This window comes from Gobius niger (genome assembly GCF_951799975.1).
Source record: "Gobius niger genome assembly, chromosome: 18".
Lineage (NCBI taxonomy): Eukaryota > Metazoa > Chordata > Actinopteri > Gobiiformes > Gobiidae > Gobius > Gobius niger.
The window spans coordinates 3,166,939-3,187,223 of NC_136869.1; the positions used below are offsets into that span (position 1 = coordinate 3,166,939).

Consider the following 20,285-nt stretch of genomic DNA (forward strand, 5'->3'; position numbering starts at 1 on the left):
TCAACTAGTGTTATACTTCTCTTCTCCTTTTAAATTTTGACCAACAAGCATTAAAACTTGAATATAAAGAACTTACATCTATTTCAGTTCCTGCTTTCGATACTTTCATGTTTTCGACACCAGTGGAACCGCAACCTGTGACCAGACTCTTATCGTGTAACGGTACTCGGGGCTGCAACTAACGATTATTTTAACGATTAATCGATTAGCAGAACATCCCAAGCAGAAATCCATTATTACTGAAGTTTAACGAAGAGACTAGATGCAAGTTGGTCATTTTATACTCACTACTGCCACCTCAGGTCTTATGCGTAACTGCAGTCTCTGTATAAAGCTCATGCGTGACGGCACTTTGGACCCGAATTAACACCTTTTTGAGCGACGGTGCAGGATTTTAGAGGCAGTTGTGGCTCATTCTACACATCGGAACATGTAGGGTGAGGAAAATATGTAATTCTAACATTTTTAAACTCCGTATAGTCCCTTTAAAGTAGAATAGTAATCCCTCTCTGCTCAGCGTAGGTCATGTGACTGGACACCACGATACAGTGCACTGAATAGGGAACATAGTGGATATTCAGGGGCAAAAACATTCACAAACATCGTCAGTGTTGAGAATAAAAGCCAGACATTACAAACTCACAATCCACCGACGCCAATCCTCCGTCATGAACTCGCTTGGCGTCGTTCGGCTTCCGAAAAAGTCCCTAAAAACGTCCAGAAATGACCCTTTTTTGACCGTTTCTCCCCCCCCCCCCCCCTCTGCTAAGTTACGAGTTATACTGAGGCAGCGACACCAACTCCCCGTCCACCTCGAACTCCTCGGCGCCGTCCGGTGAGAACAGGTACGTGGGCGGCTTCCAGGGGGACTCCTCTAAGCAGGACGGGTACAGCTTCCCCACGGCGCAGCGGAAGTCCTTGCCCAGGTCCCAGAGCACGCGCTCGGACACCGGCTGCCACAGGAACCAGCGGTCCAGCTCGGCGTTGTACTGGTAGATGGCGTACTTGGCGCGCTCGTTCATGTGCGTCTCCCTCATGAAGATGCACAGCGAGTTCAGCAGCACCACGGCGCGCACGCACGGGTCGGAGTAGCGCTTGGCCGGGATGTTGGCCGCCGGGCGCCACTCGTTCTTGCCGATGTCGTAGATCTCCACGGTGACCGAGGAGCCGTCGATGGTGCTGGTGGGGAGGCGGATGCCCGAGTTGCTGACCACGTGCAGCCCGCCGATGTAGAAGATCAGGTCCCCGAACGCCGCCGCCGACGCGAAGCAGCGGCTGGTCTTGCGCATCGCCATCTCCACCCACTTGTCGGCGCGCGGGAAGTAGCAGTACATGAGGTCGTGGGTCATGACGTAGATGCAGCCGTTGGCCACGACCGAGGTGCTCCAGTTCCAGGCGAACGGCAGCGGGTTCACCATGGTCCAGTCCTCCTTCTCACAGTCGTACCTGCGCCAAACATTACATTGTGATCGGAACCAGGAGTGTGACAAGATATCGATTTTCCGAAATGACGAGACACAATACCGATAGATACTTTTGATGAAATCATGAATATTAATGAGGCAGCAGTGCTCCACTGTCAATAGTAGGGGCGGGAACCTCTGAGTATCTCACGATGCGATACGTGTCACACGGCTTACGATAGCGATTATCTCACGATACGCCGATACTGCGATAATCGATATATTGCACAAAAATAATCTGATACATCACGATAAAAAAAACATGCTACTTTTAACCTTTATTTTAACATACTACATAATCACATATTAGTGATTATATTATTATTATACTTTTATAAATGATCCCCGACTCATTCACTGAAAATTGACTAGTCAGTGACTTCATTTAAAATTAAATAAACAAGAAACCCCAGCCCTACCAAAAAGTAATAAATCAACTCCAAACTAATCATATTTAAAAATATAGAAACTATTAGTGATGCACCGATACCGATACCAGCATCGGGCCGATACCACATACTCGTACTCATTCATGAGGTCCCGATACCAGAAACCGATACCATTTGACGTGCGACCAGCGCACCTACGAGGCGCAGCTCTCAGCTGAGGAGAGAAGAAGCAACAGACTGCGCTCTCTAAACCAGAGTCTGAGCTGGATTTAACCAGAGCTTAATGTTGTTCGTGCTGCAGCGTCTGCAGTGTTTACAACATACAGGCTAACGATGCTAACTCGCGGCTAGCAGTTTTGGCCATTCTGACGCCGTTTTAAGCCCAGGGGTTTATTCATCTGAAAAACTAGCCCAACTAAAAAGTCCTCAGAAAATCCAAATTAAAGACATACAGCATGTTTATATTGAGCCAAAATGAGCTGCAGCAGAATAATGAAAACGCTGTAGCTACTCGCTACGTTACTACAAACACACGAGAAAATCTACAGGAGCTGAAGTAACGACGAAGAGAGACCATTTAAGTAACATCTCAATACTATTGTTAAATAAAAATACATAAATGAATAAAGCTCAGGCATTGGGAGCTTTAGGACATGGACTTTTCTGTCTATGATGGACAGAGCAATAAAAATAAAATATTATATTGAATGAAAATAAAATAAATAAATGGCATCAGCACAATTCTAATATAACTGCTCTTAAATGTGTCGCCTACTTTACTTAAGGAAATGTAAATGAGTAAATTAACTAATTACAAACCGATCTGCTGTGAAAAAAGTAAGAACGTTGAAGAAAATGCCTTGTACTCGTATCGGTATTCGGTATCGGCGAGTACTTAAATCCAAGTACTCGTATCGGTGCATCCCTAAAAACTATCATTAAAAGTAAATCATTTGTGTGACAGTGTTTGGTCCATGTGCTAAACACTGCAGTGCTGCTGTCCCGACTGACTTCTTGATCATCGTTGGCCTCTATTGACTGAAAACATTGGAGCGCTGCTGCCTCATTAATATGCATGACATCATTAAATCGATATCAGAAATAAAGATATCGGCATCGTCCCGCAAAATATCTCGATATATTGTCACACTCCTAGTCAATAGAGGCCAACGATGATCAAGAATTCAGTCAGGACAGCAGGAGGCAGCACTGCAGTGTTTACTACTTGGACCAAACAATGTCACACAAATCATTTACTTTTAATGATAGTTTATAATTTATAAATAAGATTGGGGTTGATTTATTCCTTTTAATGATAGGACTGTGGTGTCTTATTTATTTAAATGTAAATAAAGTCACTGACAGATATATGACCCATTTTCGGTGAGTAAGTCGGGGATCATTTATAGACACCGAAAAAAGTGGTACGAAGCACATGAAAAGAAATGTAACGATGGATAATATGTGGTATGTTAAAATTTAGGTTACAAGTAGCCTGTTTTTTATCATGATGTATCGTAGGTTATTTTTGTGCAATAAATCGATTATCGCAGTATCGCCGTATGGTGAGATTATCGTTAGCCAGATGATATCATTCAAGTATAAAGATATTTTAATAAAATTTGGATCGTCTACCATTTTGACGCTGGAAAAACCATCAAAATATGCAGTTGAACGAGCTTTGGGCCATACTTTTTATATTTTTCAACAACTTATGGCATAAAAAATCAATACATTTAGTGCCTGGAAGGTGTAAATCTAAACCTATTGAAAAAGTTGGACAGGTGAGGACAGGGTGGGGACAGGTGAGACAGGTGAGACAGGTTGGGGACATGTGGGACAGGTGAGACAGGTGAGGACAGGTGGCCGTACCTCTCCACGGTGCGCTTGTTCAGCTCTCCGCCCACGTTGTCGCCCCCGATGGCGTAGATGCAGCCGTCGCAGTAAACCAGCGACGGCTTTATCCGCGGGCACAGCATCGGCGTCTTGTCCACCCACTTGTTCTGCTGCGCGTCGAACCAGAAGAAGCTGTTGACCGAGTGGAAGATGGCCTGGAGCTTGCTGCCCTTGCCGTGGTTGGCGATGGAGATCTGGCCGCCGGCGATGAAGATGTCGTTGTCGGGCGTGACCACGGTGCCCACCTTCTGCAGGTCGCCCGGCGGGTTGCAGAGCTTGTAGACCTTCTCGGCCTGCGGGCTGTAGCACACCACCGTCGGGGAGAGGCACATCATGACCGTGGGCACGCTGGGCATCTCGGGCAAGGCCTCCATGAAGATCAGCATCTCCTCTTTGGTCATGCCCAGGCGCGGCTTGAAGAACTTGGGCATGGATTTGTACAGACCCTGCACCACCACCGACTTGTCGTTGGGAGGGAGACCTGCGGAAGCAATGTTTTTGGGTTTAAAGCTCGATAAACCAGGCAGGAACAAGACATTAAAAAAAAAAACTAGAGTCTGTGGAAGCTAGAGCCACACGGTTAACCTTTATGCCATCGAAATTGGGGTTTTAGTTTCGTTTTGTGTATTTGAGCAGCAGATGCAAACAGGTATAGTATACGTATAATTGACAGAAAGCATTAGTGCTGCTCAAAGGGAGAAGGAAGAAGTTAATCACTTATAAGACCCTTCCCCGCCTTTCACTAGACTTACACAACTTAACCCCTTAACTCCCGCCTGAACCGAGAGGATCTTTTTCCTCACGTTTTTTTTCCATCATTGTTTTGTTGGGTGTTCAACTCATTTTTGTCATTTTTTCGTACATTTTTTAAATCACATTTTGTCATATTTTTGTCAAATTTTGTCTTTTTTTTTTGTCACATTTCTGTCATTTTTTCGTCTTTTTTTGTCAATTTTTTGTCAATTTCTTGTGACATTTTTGCCACTTTTTCATCAATTTTTCTTCACTTTTTTGTCACATTTTGTCATTTGTCAAATTTTTTATCAAATTTTTGTCATTATTTTTGTCATTTTTTGTCAAATTTTTAATCAAATTTTTGTCATTATTTTTTGTCAAATTTTTATTATATTTTTGTAACATTTTGTCATATTTTTGTCATTTTTTGTCACATTTTTTCATCAATTTTTTAATCATTTTTGGTCATTTTTTTGTCTTTTTTGCCACTTTTTCATCAATGTTTTCGTCTCAGTTTTGTTGCTATTTTCACAGCTTTTTTCCAGAAGCTTTTGGTCTGGGGTAAAGCCAAACTGGAGAAAATGTGCTCGGTTCAGGTGGGAGTTAAGGGGTTAAACTACAGCTCATGGCAAAATCATTATCTAATGCAGATCATTTAGATAAAATATACATATTTTCATTAGCATATCATGTAATGCTTTATTGTAGCATGTATTTGCTATTTTACCAGAGTGCCATTATTTGTTCTTAGTTTGTTTTTTAAGAATTATGTAGGCTAATGTTCCTATTTCTCACAGTGTGACCCGGGTAGGGGGTCACGAACCCCTATACCAGTTATATGGGGGTCGCGGCTCCAAAAGGTTGAGAACCTCTGATCTAATGTATATTTAGGCTTTTAACATGAGATCTATGATAGCAAATAAAAACAAACTCCTCCTCTTAGCAATCCAAAAATAGTGACTTGGTTCATAACATTCTGGTGTGTGCACATGCTGAACATCACATAATTAGTCCAAATTCATTATATACTTTTCACAATCGGATCAGAGCTACAGCTTTTTAACATAAATATGGGCAGTGTTTTGCAGCCTGTGACTGAGAGAAAGCTTTTCTGTAGCTGAAAGAGTGAAGGCGTCGCGGTTATTTAAGAAAGATTAAAACTAAGGATGTTTCTTGTTGATCTGCATCTTGTAGCTGCATGAATTAAAGCAGTACCAAGTAACTCTTGTCCCTAGTGGCCATAAGCGCAACTGCAGGTGTCGTAGCACTTACTGTGAGAGTAAATACTACACTGACAGAAAAGACAAGGGGACAGAGGGATATTGTACATCCAATTACACAATGGAGATCATTTTTTTCACTCAAACTTGGCTGTAAATACTGTTTAAGTGGTGCTAGCCCGCAGTTAGCTTTGCCCGTTAGCCTGTTAGCTTCTTCTTCGTGATTCTATTAGTGTGTATTGGTGACTCCGGTCCGGGGCAGTCAAGTTGCAATGGTGGTTTTCTGGCCAGAGACACCAGGGGGAGATGAAAGACCCCCCAATCATCCCATTAACACTTGTATTATCCCCAGAGGGACTACGGAAAGAATTTATTACTTAGCACTGCTTTAAATAAATGAGTGCGATGACGACAATCTTGGAAGTGTATATGCAGCTCAATGCTCAGTAACATGAAAAATAAAACATAGGCGATATGTAAAATATTAAAACCGCAAATCAAATCGCAATATCAGAAAAATAACCATTAGATTTTTTGCAAATTCGTGCAGTGGGAGCTACTAAAGTGGAATTAGAACCTCATTTTGAGAAAACGAGCCTTAAGTTTTCTAACGTCTAAACATCCAGCAGGAGATGACAGTATTTGGATGATGTCGTCTTCTCTGTTGTTATTTGGATACCAAACATGTGTGATGGACGTGTGTAAAGACGAGGGAGCGCCGGGCTGTTCATCCAGCTCAAACGTAACAGACCTTGGAACCAGGCTCGCTGCGTCACTTCCGATAAGGCGTCGATCCGGATCTGACTGAGGACGGAGGACAGGTGCTGCGAGCGCGAGTCCATGTTGTACTCCAGCCACAGCATGGCGGCCTCGCGGACCGTCTCCTCCTTCTCCACGTTCAGGTTGTCGCTGCTGAGGATGTCGATGAGCAGTTCGTGGGACAGCTGGAGGAAGGCGTCCTGGCGGTAAACCAGGGGGAACTTGTATTCCACCATGCGCTTGGCGCTCTGTTTGAGTTCACTGCAGCTGAACAAGTCTCCGAAGCTCAGCATCCGCACGCAGTTCTCAGCATTGATCTTCTTCACCAGGTAGTCCCGACATCGCAGCAGCACGTCCTCCACCTGAGGCACAGACAGAGCAGAGGACCAGCTACAAACACATGTTTTCATCAACGGGGCTGCTGCTCTAGTGGATCAGGGGTGGGAGATATAGAGCTCCACAGTCCCGCCCCTTGCAGTCCTGTTGCTCCGGTCCGGAAGCAAAAAGTCTCTGTCTACACGACCGTCGATTTTCCCAAAATTCAAATGTTAAGAGTTTAATGTCACCGCAAAAGCTAATCAGCGATGTAGCAATTCGTGACCATAAAATGTTTCATTTCAATCCAAAAAGAAGACGACATGTTGAAGAAAAGGCAAAGGTACAAGGCTGTGACATCATTCACTTCCTGGCTATAGAAACTCCGTATCCCAAGAACCATTGCGACATCGCGCCCGCTGGTCAAGGCAACCAGGTTTTCAGCAAACACGGCCAGTTTCTGTTACTTTGCAGACAAAAGTTCTATATTATTTCACCATTAAACAATCTGAATCCTGCTAATTGGAATAAAAATGATGGTGATTAGTTTAATTGGATCATTGGGAACATTTTTTTGATCCATCTGACGTTTTTCTTACTCTCAGTGTTAGATATGGATAAAACGACAACTATCTGCCTGCATTATGTTTTAATACATTGTTTATAATATGTCGTCTACATTACAATAAATAAATATGTGTGGGAACGTGAAGCTCCACCAATCAAAAGCCTCGTAGTAGATCATGGGACTCCCGAGCATCCTGGGTAATGTAGTTCTAGGACGAAGGCTCGCAGTTAAACTAGATCGATCTCATACGTTCTTTTTTCACCTGCGTCTGACTTTGCGGTCGCTTTAGAACCACAGAGCTGGATTCAGCCCAAGAGTTAAAGACTTTATTCCAAATCAATACGGTCTCAAAGCAAAGGGGGGTTTTACTTCCGGACCGGAGAGGAGGCGGGACTGTGGAGCTCTATTGACAAAATTCAGACGATATTTTCCCTGTAATGCTGTATCTGTTACCTGTAGGAAGCAGGCGGTCTCGTACAGCGGCTCCACGGTGTTGTCGGTTATCGCCAGGTGTCCGGTGTAGGCGTAGGCGATGATGATCTGCAGCGTCACGGGGTCCACGTTCCTCAGACGGACGTGAGTCTGTTTGCTCTCGCTCAGGCCGCTCATGAACATCGCCCTGAGGGGAAAGGAAGCACACGAGACTCATCCTCCATGACCGTCATTTCCGGACCATAAGGAGCTACTGTTTACCCAGAGAAGTCACAGAAATGTCCCTCGCTCTGAAACGTGTTCAGTCTCAGTAAAGTGTGCAGGTCATTTACATAAAGAACATGTTGAAATATGTCGGACACGTGCTGTACCTCTGCATTATTGATGGAAACAGGAGGAGGCGCCGACTGACGAGGCTGAAACAGGACGACTTTGTAAATGAGGAAATCGCCGTCTTTAAAAACAATCTCCGACAGCGATAGCATCGAAGAAACAAGGCTCGCCATCAGGAGACTTTCAGTACGTGGAGCCAAAAGCCAGCACTGGCGACTAATTCTCTCACCGCTGAAATATTATGGAGGGACAAAGCGAAGCGTGGGGCCTAATTCATTAAAAGTCAGCCATGGACCCAGCCCGGCGTTGACACCAGGAACTCTCTGCAGACAAACCGAGGAGGGCGGCTCTAAACACGGCCGCACTCCTGAGGCAGCACTTTAGTCTGACTGAACAAAGCCATTTTTACTCAATAAATAAAAATAAATTATACCAGCACTGATCCCCTGCATAAGACATGACTAACGTTACCGGGAGTGGTGACGCCTCCAGCTCGTCTCCATGGAGATGTGAATAAAGTTGCAGAATTTAAGATTTAAAACAGGTTACAGGTGCTCATCCAAATCCATTCTTTGATTACCCACTGCAGTAATAGCATTTTCTGTGTTGAGCAGGTTTCAACAGCACTTTAACAGGTATTTTATGTCTTATTTGCACAATAATATTTCTCAAAATCATCTTGGGGGCCAGAGTTTGTGTGCAGGGGGGCCAGATTTGACCCCCGGGCCTGACGTTGCCTACGCCTGTCCTATACTGTACATGTCAAAAATATTTTTCTTTTAAAATTTAGTTGGTGCCGCTTATATTCAGGTGCACTCACATTAGGGTTGTGCCGATGGACGACATCATCGTTTATTGTGATGGACGATGATGTCGTCCATCACGATGGAGAGCCACCATCGTGATGCCACGCCCCCTCCTGTCAGAAACACGCACTGGTCTTCTGTAGGCCTTGTAAACCTACAAACTTTGCAGGGATATAAATCAGGGATATAACTAGTATGCGCGCTAGTTTCAGTCGCCTGCCAGAAGCCATGATGTGGCTCTCTCTCTCTCTGTAGCTACGACGCAAACGTGTACATATTGTCCTGTTTTTGTCCAATTGTCCTGTTTCTTAAACATTACGTTAAAACTGAGCAAATGCAAATAATAAGCTCCGATTTACATTTGTATTAGTGTGATAAGAGCCTTGGTATTGAGGAGGAGTTGACTCTGAATAAGTCGTTCTCCTCTCAGACTTTACGCACGAGTTTTGACACATTTCTTTTGCAAAAGTCGTGTTCCATGACTGTGTTCAAATCATGTTTAGTTTAGATCCATTTATCCTGCAATCTCACATTTTCCTAACATAAATAGTAATATGCAGCATATATATAGGCTATGTAAATGTCTTTAAAAAATGCTTATAATGAGAAATGGACGATATCATTGTCCATCACGATGGTTCACTGTAAACATCGTTAACGGCCAATTAAGGGAACGTCGCCCAACCCGAACTCACATAGACCGAAAATTACAATAGAAGAATGTTGTTATGATCGGCTGTGGAGGTGAAGACGAGGCTGTTGCTAAACGATCTCTCTGCATCTGAGGAGCAAAATACAGTTTGTGCAGCAGAGCCTAAAGATGCGGGACACGACTTCAATCGAGGTGATGTGAGATTTGAGTTGAAATGAGGATGCTTGACATCTCGTCTCCCTCGATCTCGTTCAGATAAAATAATATAGCATCACCTAATACTGTAATATGATGTTTTGTGATACATCGTGCAATAGTTACCGTGATATCCAAGACATTTTCTGATATCTTTGGTTACTCGCAGCCCTCGCGCTCACCTGAAGTAGGCGCTGCACGTGGCCAGCACCATCTTGTGACAGGGGAACTCCTTCTCCTCCACCAGCAGCACCACGTCCGTGAGGAGCTTCTGCTCGTAGAAGAACTTGAGCTGCTCCAGGAGCGAAACCGCGTAGTCCGAGTTGACCGGGCGCCGCTCTACCGCCTCCGACATGGTTGCATCCCACGAGTCGCGCCCCAGTTTTGACCCCGATTCGAGCCGAAAACCGGACTCAGAGCTTCGGGCGGGCTGCGGGAGGGAGGGAGGGGAGCGTGCGGCCCCTGCCCCGTGCGAGGCGGAGGCGCGGCGGCCGGAGAGGCGACGTCAGCGGGCGCTACAGCGGCGTAGCGAGGGGAGGGGAGGGCAGAGGGGCGGAGGTCGTCTGAGGTCATGCAGCGCAGAGGCACCGGGGAACGGGAGGTAGAGCGGTGAGGCCAGACATCAGCCACAGTCTGCAACACAGAGAAGCAGAGGTTAGAGAAGGACGACGACATAATAAACTTACTCAAGTACTGGACAAGTTTACGAGGAGCTGGACTTTACTGGAGCAGTGTTTGTGGTACTTTTACTACACTACATTTCTATAAAAAGGGTCGAAAGTAAAAAAGTAAATTCATCCATGTGTTTGGTTCATTTGAAAAGACTAATAATGCACACTCCAGAACAGTAGGTGGCGCTGTGGACATGTACCATCAATGCCACTGACTCACAACAAGGAAGAGGGTTTGTCCCCGTCGTGTTGCCGTAAAGAGTGAAATTGAAGCTCAGGTTTCACATTTGTAAAGCTGCTAAATTATTATCGATATTGCTTATTCAAATGGATGTGTACTTTTTTTAAAAGGGGCTATTTCTAAGCTCAAATTACATTGAATCGGCGGCGCCGCCCCGCACGTCCTGCAGCCCGGAGCTGCTGCAGACTCAGGACAGTACATTTACAGCAGCAGATACACGCTCTCCACAGCCGACTTTTGCACGGTTTTAGCTGAAAAATACGAGAGAAGAGAAACAGCTGTGCAGGCGCTCTCCGTGAAGGAAGAGTTTTTCGACTTTTTACATCGAAGTAACTTCAACATTAGCACCGCAACAAAATGAGAAAAAGACGAGGAAATGCGAACCGCGGATCCGCTCACGTAAGTTACTGGAACAGAGCGGGGCCTAAAAACACATGTATTATCTTCGTATTTCTGATCAAATAAACACGACAGCCCCGAGATTGAAGCGCTATGAACGAGAGAAGTTTTACATTGATGAAATGAGCCACGCTGCACGAGTTTTTTTACCACACGAGGCACAAATGCATAAATGAGCCCAATGCAGGAGAGAGTCTTGTTTTTGTGCTGTAGTATCGTATTATTAGTCACACTTCTCTCTCATGTCAGAGACGCCTCTAGACTCAGCAAAACACTATCATACTGTCTATATTCCAGTATTGTAAATAAGAATTCATTAGCATGATGTCAACAAAAAGAAAAATATTAGGAAGGAAGTAGTAGTAATCTTATTTCTTTTCTTTTTTTAATAAGATGTGGCACAGATGAACAGAGACAGACCTGCTCAGATGATGGAACTGTAAAAACCCAGAGCTTTAGAAAAAGGTGGAGACCCAAACCCAAAGTAAAACTCATTATTTGATTTATATTTATACACTTGTATATTCTTGGTAGAGTTAATACATTTTGGGCAGAACTGTGAACTGTTACATTGAGTTCTTGTCACAAAATAAAGTGCAAATATATACACATAATTATTGGTGTCATTATCGGTTATCGGTATCGGGACCTGCGGAATTATCGGTTCAAATTGGCATTATCGTGCATCACTAAAAACTATCATTAAAAACATTGTTATTGCGATATTGCACAGCGGTATCGCATATCACACGTTCCTTCACTATTGTTCAGCCCTACTTTATGGAAAATCAGACAAACTTTTATCTGCTGAGCCTGAGATCTCAAGGCTCCAGGGCACTGATTGGTGAAGCCTGTCACTGAAATGCCAGAGACAGAAGACGACAAACATCTCAGCATCTTGAGGTTTGGTTATCGCGGTCGTCAAAACCTCCATTGCAATTCGATATCGATAAACTTTGCAGCCCTATCCAAGAATCAAACCCGGACCTTCCCCTTCTGCACCATAAAACCCGTTCCTTTAACATTTATTTGCATGAACTTCTCTGAAACGCTTGCTCCTCCTGACTCGGGACGGGCCCGGCTCAGACCTGTCAGCTGTGTCCGGTGTGCGATAATCCGCCGTCCACTCGGGTCACTCGATACCTGAACACGAGAGTATTTATAAACTCTTTTACAACCGACTTTACGCGGCGCTGAATGAGACGTTCACGGAGGAGCCCACCTGAAACCCAAGCCCCAGGGTCCGGTGTCCTCTCCGAGCGACCGCCCCGGACCACAGAGTCTGACGGGGGAGAGGGAGAGGGGGTGAGGTCGCTAACAAGTGGAACGAGACGATGGAAAAGGGGGGTAGAACGACCACATCGACAGCAGTTACTTGGGCTTTCGATGCACCTGCAGTGATGATTTCTAATGAAACAACAACTGGGGGTTCATGTGTAAAAAGCAGCTAACCTGGTAGTTCACAGCTCTACAAACGTGCTCTGAAATGATTCTGTGTTGCAGTCCACTTTTCAGTCTTCTCTCCAAACGTTCATGCTCCTGGGCTTGTTTAGAATGTGCTCTGTGAACCAGAGTTGAAAACGCTCCATTAAGGTGTTGAAATATAGAGCTGAAAGTTTGAAGTTGAAAATGACAACAACTGCACTATGTTTACAAAAACACACGAGAATACAGGATTGAATGTTTGCAGAGACAGCCGCCATTTTAGGGCGAACCAGCAAATATCACCTGAAAATGGTATGAAAAGGATAGATACAGACGGCATCTCTGGAATCGCCCATATTATTATTATATATGGTCATGTTTGAAAACAGTTAAAGGAATAGGCCACCGTTTTTATATACTAAGATATGTTCTTACCTCACTTTAGTCGAGTTAATATATCCCCGTCTGGTCTTTGTCCGCGCGCTCTGTCACGCAAACGGAGCACATACGCAGCCTCTCCCATATGTCACATAGCTCCGAAAAAGCTCACGATAGAAGCTACCAAGCTCTTCCACGTGTTCCCTATTTAAATAAAGTTACGTGAAGTGTTTTCATGCGAAGTATATTTACACAGAAATGTAGCATGTCGATTTTATAAGCAGATAAAAAGGGGTACTATATTGTGAGGCGTAATGATACGAGGAGTAAAACGTCCGCGCAGTAACTCCTAAAGGTTATTGACGGAAGTGAGCGGGGGAAGTCTTTAGGAGTTACTACGCGGACGTTTTGCTCCTCGTATCATTACGCCTCACAATATAGTCCCCCTTTTTATTTGCTTATAAAATCGACATGTTACATTTCTGTGTAAATATACTTCGCATGAAAACACTTCACGTAACTTTATTTAAATAGGGACCACGTGGAAGAGCTTGGTAGCTTCTATCGTGAGCTTTTTTGGAGCTATGTGACATGTGGGAGAGGCTGCGTATGTGCTCAGTTTGCCTGGCAGAGCGCACGGACAAAGACCAGACAGGGATATATTAACACGTCTAAAGTGAGGTAAGAACATATCTTAGTATGTAAAAACGGTGGCCTATTCCTTTAAGGGGGAAAACAATTTGGAGAAAAATCTGAACTTTCTCTAATTATTCAAAAACGACTTTAACAAACGCTGAATTATGAATATCATTTTCTACTAAATAAAGAAACAAAGACATGGGGAGGAGCAAAGTGGTTCAACAGCCCATAAATACATAAATAAGAAAATGCTAACTTGATGCTTCATGTTAGCATCGGGCTAATTCTAACGGTTAGCTAGCGCTAGCTACAACTGCCGTTTTTTTTTCACTTCTACTGAACAATCTGCTGTGAGAAAATATCCATAGGCTTTATTTGTATGTGATAAATACGTTCATATTCCACCAGAAAATGGCTAAAAAGAGTGAAAAATTGTGTTTCCCAAAAGATTGTATTTTCCCCCTCTGCGAAGCCACGCCCCCTTCAATGACGAGACGCCGTCTGTATCTATAGGTCTGGGCAATTAATAGTTTTTAATCGAATCGAGATTTTAATAAAAGGTCAATCACGATAATCGTGTGGTGCGTTTTATTGGAGGAGAATTGGCCAGGCCTGCCTAGAAATAAATATGGACGGCGTAATGCTGCAGCGCCTGGCAGGTCAATCCCAGGGAAACACTCGGCCCAAACAAACAGGAAGCACAGGATGGCACATACGGCAGCATGAGGAGAGGACTTAGGGCTGTGCAATTAATCGAAATTCGATTACGATTTCAATTATTACACTAGACGATCACAAAAATAGCGTAATCGAGAAACAAACAATTATAAAGGATGCCCTCCCGTCCTGCGCGGTTTGTGTGACGCGTCTGATCGGCTGAAACACCAGCGCAGCGACAGAACTGTAAATAATATCAGTATGATATGTTTTAAACCAAACTCTTGAGATAACGCCACTGTTAAGAGCTCACCTTGTGCTGAAAGGAGAACAGCTGTTTTAGAAGCCTCGACATCCTTTACTCAGGCACTGGTTTTGTTTAGTAGAAAAGTCTAAAACTCTTCTTCAGGAGCAGATCAACGGAGCTCAAACAAACTCTTATTACTTCATTCCGCTGAGATGATTGTTTCTGTTCCCTTCACATTTCACAAGCTAAAGGCTCAGGCTTTGGTCTGACATAAAAACATTAGCGCTGTGTGATGATGTCATCAGGCTGCGCGGCTCTGTTGTACAGGTGTGAGGGCTGGCCAGCAGGGGGCAGGTGTCCCTATAGGATTAGTTTAGAAACGTGAGCATATAAAAAAAAATGCTTTTATTGTCCAAAGAAAGTGTAGTCCATAGTTGTTTTTTAAAATAATAATAAAAAATAAATAAAGGCAATTAAGGCAACAAATAATCGTTTGAATAATCGTGATTTTAATTATTACTAAAATAATCGTGATTATTTTTTTTTCTATAATCGAGCAGCCCTAAGAAAACCTGGTGATTTTATGTGTAAAATAATCTACAAAGTTGTGTTAACTCGTCTAAAGGGCAAAACAGAAACACACGGAGCCTCAGAGACCAGGCGCTCACGGGGATGAAGAGTTTAAACCTTTGAAGAGGAAAACTATCATCGCTATTTGGACCATGTGGATTTGTTTTGAGGAGCCGCCGTGGAGTAGCTGGACTTCAAACAGTGAATTGTAAGTTTGGTCGTCTTTTTTACTAATAAACGAGCGGTTCACTCATGTCTTTATGTCCATAATACGTTGTTAGAGCTTCACTCAGTGACGTCGTGGGCTTTTAAAACAAACAAACATGTGCCCGTTGTTCTGCTTCGGACATTACACTTTTGTGCGTCTCCTTTGCAGATGTTTGTGTGTTGCAGATGTTTGTGTGTTGCTTGTCCAGGTGAAGGGCTGACATGGGGATGTTGTTCTGTATGTAAAGTTTGTTTTTGCTGCTGAGTTGATACATTTACTGTTTTTTTCTTTTAAAACAAAAAAAATAATAACCAAAGAACGATCGATATGAGGAAAATAATCGGGATTATTTTTTTCCATAATCGCCCAGCTCTATGAGAACAACAAGTTTTAAATATTTTGTCACATTTTTCTAAATTTTTAAGGGTTTTTTGGTCACATTTTCATCGCTCTTTTGTGGCTTTCTTGTTGCTTTTTCATCACTCTTTAGTCGTGTTTTTGTCGCTCTTTTCTCACATTGCAGAAGTGTTTATGTTGCGTTTCCCCCTTTTAACTCCTGCCTGAACCGAGAGGATCTTTTTCCTCACGATAGATTTTTTTTTTCCATCATTTTTTTTGTTGGGTATTAAACTAATTTTTTGGTCACATTTTTATCACATTTTTGTCACATTTTCGTCCATTTTTTTGTCAATTTCTTGTGACATTTTTGCCACTTTTTCATCAATTTTTTGTCACTTTTTTGTCAATGTCTTCTCACTTTTTCGTCACATTTCCATCATTGTTTTCGTCTCAGTTGTGTTGCTATTTTCTCACCTTTTTTCCAGAAGCTTTTGGACCGGGGTAAAGCCAAACTGGAGAAAATGTGCTCGGTTCAGGTGGGAGTTAAGGGGTTAAATCACTTTTTGTGTCGTTTTTTTCTTGCTTTTTTGTCGTGTTTTTGTCGCTCTTTTGACACTTTTTGCTTTTAGATTTGGGTAATGTCAATGTAAGAGGTTAAAAACTAAATTGGTTCATTATATGGAAGATTAAGATACATTTAATCTTCGAATACTTACACTATTCTGGCGACACAATCCCAAACAACATGTTATATGTAAAGTAAATGTTTGTAACACCCACCCACCACCATAACGATACAGTTACAGCATCAAGTGAAGTGATACTTGTACCTATCGAGTTTCACGTCAGTTTTGCACTTTCAAAACAGTCAAAACATATTCGGCCCTTGAACGTCAACATTTTCACGCCGCTGAAATGATTTTGCTTTGCGGGATTCAGCGTTATTATGTCACCTCAAGGACTCCAGGGAAAAAATACAGATTACGAAGACAACGCGTATTCAAAACCATTTTACCATCGTCTTGGGCCAAAACACACCTTTAACAGAGCGTTACTATATCACCCAGCAACACAACACAATAGCGAAATACAGACACGCGCTGTTCTGCTTGTAACAATAAAAGGTATTGACGCTTGACACGAACAAAACACGTTGATGCCACATTTTGTAAGACGGTGATCTGTTGCTTTAGCATCACTCCGGGTGAACCAAAGTGGCATTTCTTAACACTGACTTACGGTTTAAACATTATATTCAGGTTTTAGGAAGCTGTGTGTGGGTGTGCAATTCGGAAAAGCCCAGAAATACGGCGTGTTTTGGCCAATAATCGATACAAACATATCGGTTACACAGCGGGGCAACGGTTGTTAGCCGCGTCGTTAGCATCTTTAGCTCAAAACAAATCCGGCGTATCGGGCATTATCATGACAAAATCAACCCTTGTGGGCGTAGATTAACTTTTGGTGCTTCGTTCTAGTGTAAAAACCAAGGATAATGTGGTTTCATGCGGTGACAAACGGCTACGATCTAAAGCTAACACCAAAATAGAGCGGTCATGCCGATAGCTTTCAATGCTAATGCTACACGCTAGGCAGAGAAGCTTCTCGAGTAAAAGACCCGATTTGACCCACAATCCTGGCTTTTTTAGGTTAGGTTTGAGGGTGAAATCCACACTCACGTGTCGTGGCGGGTTTTCCAGAGAGAATAAAGTGTCCAGTGGGTTCCTCCGGTGGGGTTTTCGGGGGTAAAGTAGCGGCAGAAGAGCGAAGCAGCGGCAGACAACCTTCCAGCGCCCGAAAAGACTAGAGGCCGAGGCAGCAGACTGCGCATGCGCCGGGAGAAAAAAAAAGCGCAGGGGAGAACAGTGCCCCCAGCTGGACACAATGAGACACTACAAAAATAACAGGATTTTATGAATGAAAGGCGCTTTTACGAGGCGGTGAATCCCTCAGATTATTTTTCAGGATAGTAATTTGTGTTTTATCAACTTTTATTATTACATATGAGCAGAAAAGTGTCAAATTTACGAGATTTTGAAACTTTGAAAGAACAAAGTAGCAAATTGGCATGAAAAGTCGCCAATTTTCAAGAAAGAAATTGTATGTTTGCCAGAAAAAATGAGAAAAATTAGCAAATTTGCCAGAAAAAGGTAAAACATTGATTGAAAAAAATAATAAATAAACGAATAAATATTTAAATGTGCATATTTTTTGGAGTGCAATTATATGAAAAAAAAGTAAAAAAAAACAAAACAAAAAAAAGGCGCAAATTTACCAGAAAAAAGTAAAACATTGATTGAAAATAAATAAATAAATATTTAAATTTGCATATTTTTGGAGCGCAAATATATTAAAAATAAATAAATAAATAAAAAAAGTCGCAAATTTACCAGAAAAAAAGTCGCAAATTTGCACCAAAATAGTCACAAATGTTCTGTCACTAGATGGGCCTCGTAATACAACAAATGTAACGTAAATGCCACTCACTATTGTTGTGTTTTGCTATTTAGATTTATTATGTTGGCTCTCTTTAACCTCTTAACTCCCGCCTGAACCGAGAGTGTGGTGTGTATGTTAGAGAGGTGTCTCTCACCCAGTGGGTTTTGGGTTTGGGGGCGTGTCATAGCCCTTATGTTGTGTTTGTCCTGATTTTCGGCCATTCTGTTTTTGGCTGAGAAAGAATAAAATTGACTCACTTGCAGCTCGCTTGTGTCCTCTTCTTTATCGCCACATTGGTGATCCTCTTCTCGCCACAAGAGGATCTTTTTCCTCACGTCATCAGATTTTTTTCCCCCATCATTCCATCATCATTTTTGTTACATTTTTGTCTTTTTTTGTCAAATTTTTGTCAAATTTTTGTCACATTTTGTCACATTTTTGTCACATTTTTGTCACATTTTGTCACATTTTTGTCACATTTTTGTCACATTTTTGTCACATTTTGTCACATTTTGTCACATTTTTGTCACATTTTTTTTCTATTTTTTTTGTCAATTTCTTGTGACATTTTTTGTCAAATTTTTGTCATTTTTTGGTCAAATTTTGGTCAAATTTTTGTCAAATTTTTGTCAAATTTTTGTCACATTTTTGTCACATTTTTGTCACATTTTGTCACATTTTGTCACATTTTTGTCACATTTTTGTCATTTTTTTGTCACATTTTTTTTTTCTATTTTTTGTCAATTTCTTGTGACATTTTTGTGACATTTTTGCCACTTTTTCATCAATTTTTCATCACTTTTTTGTCATTTTTTAAATCAAATTTTTGTCATTTTTTGTCACATTTTTGTCATTTTTTGGTCAATTTTTTGGTCATTTTTTTGTCACATTTTTTTTTTTTTCGTCCCTTTTTTGTCAATGTTTTCTCACTTTTTCATCATTGTTTTCGTCTCAGTTTTGTTGCTATTTTCAAACTCAAACTGCATAAGTTTAAATGCTTTTATTTGACGTTTCCTTTCCCACTCCCCGGTGAGTCCCTGAACGCGGCCTCCTGCAGCCTCAGGTGAGTTGTATTTCACTGATTCCCTCCTTGTTCGCAGACTTTTGGGAGAGACGTCCAACGTGAGCCGCTCAAACACGCGTTCCCCTGGGCTTGTTTTCAGGGAAAGGGACCGGGGAGCCAGCGGAGACATCTTCGAATTTTAATCCTGAAGACAGAACGAGAAAAGCAAGAGACAAACATGGAAGGTAGGACCCGTGGAGAAAGTCAAATCGAGCTTACAGGTTGAATTTTATCATATAACGTGTGAAATAGGAAAGAAATGCATTAGCTTCTTTGTTTAGTTTAGTTTTGGTTGTACTTCGTCGCCTTAGGATGAGTTTAGTGAAATATTGTGGGCTAAAAGTCCGTGTTCCTTTACCAAACGGGTGAGGTAATTGGTTGATTGCCTGTTTGCGGACAACACATGGGTCAAAGTCTTCAATAAACTGACCTTACACTGTACAATAATTCTCAATGAGTGAAAAAAGTGTGATTTTCTTTGGTGTTAAGCAGCGTAAATGTGCAGAATCGTCCACTTACATCATTTTACACTCACTACTGCCACCTCAGGTCTTACGAGTAACTGCACCTTCTTTATTAAGCTCGTGCATGAGGCGCTTCAGACCCGGAGCGACAGTGCAGGATTTTAGAGGCAGTTGCGAACAGGTCTGAGCTCATTCTACACATTAGGACGTGGGGGAGGCAACGTCAGGCCCGGGGGCCAAATCCGGCCCTTCCGCACAGAACCTCTGGCCCTCAGGATGATTTTGGAAAACATTATTACACAAATCAGAGAGTACTTTTAACATTATTAGAGTTAAATGGGAGAGAAAAAAAAGTAGAAATACTGTCAATACACCCAGTTAGGTCATATATTATGTACAACACTGGCATTTGAAAGAAGTGCACAGGAAAAGAGTAATAGTTTTAAGGTAAAAATGACATACATCTACTTGAATTAACAGATTAAATCGAAGGTTTGAGTAGCTAGTAGTAGTAGTTCTCTTAATTCAGATAATTTTTGTGTCATTTCAAGTGAAATACAATTATTTGTCTGATTTCAAGTGGGTTTTGTTCTTGCTCCATTGGCGCTACAGCATTTGTATCTTGGATTAGTTCAAACCGAGTCAAATTCAACAAAAAATAACTTAATTTAATAGGTGGCGTTCACGTGACATCACAACATTCTAAAGAGCCTATAGTTTAACATTGAGGTGGAGCAACTGACGGTAACTATGGTAACGGTGGTAACTGACAAAATGCATAT

The 20,285-nt window shown here is 42.3% G+C and overlaps 1 protein-coding gene across 1 annotated transcript; it reads right to left on the reverse strand.

The window, feature by feature from the left end:
• Window positions 1–537: 537 nt before the first annotated feature.
• On the reverse strand, window positions 538–17,351 carry kbtbd2 (kelch repeat and BTB (POZ) domain containing 2). Its single transcript, XM_079576114.1, has 6 exons — window positions 17,217–17,351; window positions 9,946–10,396; window positions 7,799–7,964; window positions 6,455–6,824; window positions 3,725–4,229; window positions 538–1,446 (listed from the first exon to the last, which is right to left on the reverse strand). Exons 2-6 carry the CDS (start codon window positions 10,116–10,118, stop codon window positions 771–773), a joined length of 1,890 nt encoding a protein of 629 aa, XP_079432240.1. The 5' UTR covers window positions 10,119–10,396; window positions 17,217–17,351; the 3' UTR covers window positions 538–770.
• Between the last annotated feature and the right edge of the window lie 2,934 nt (window positions 17,352–20,285).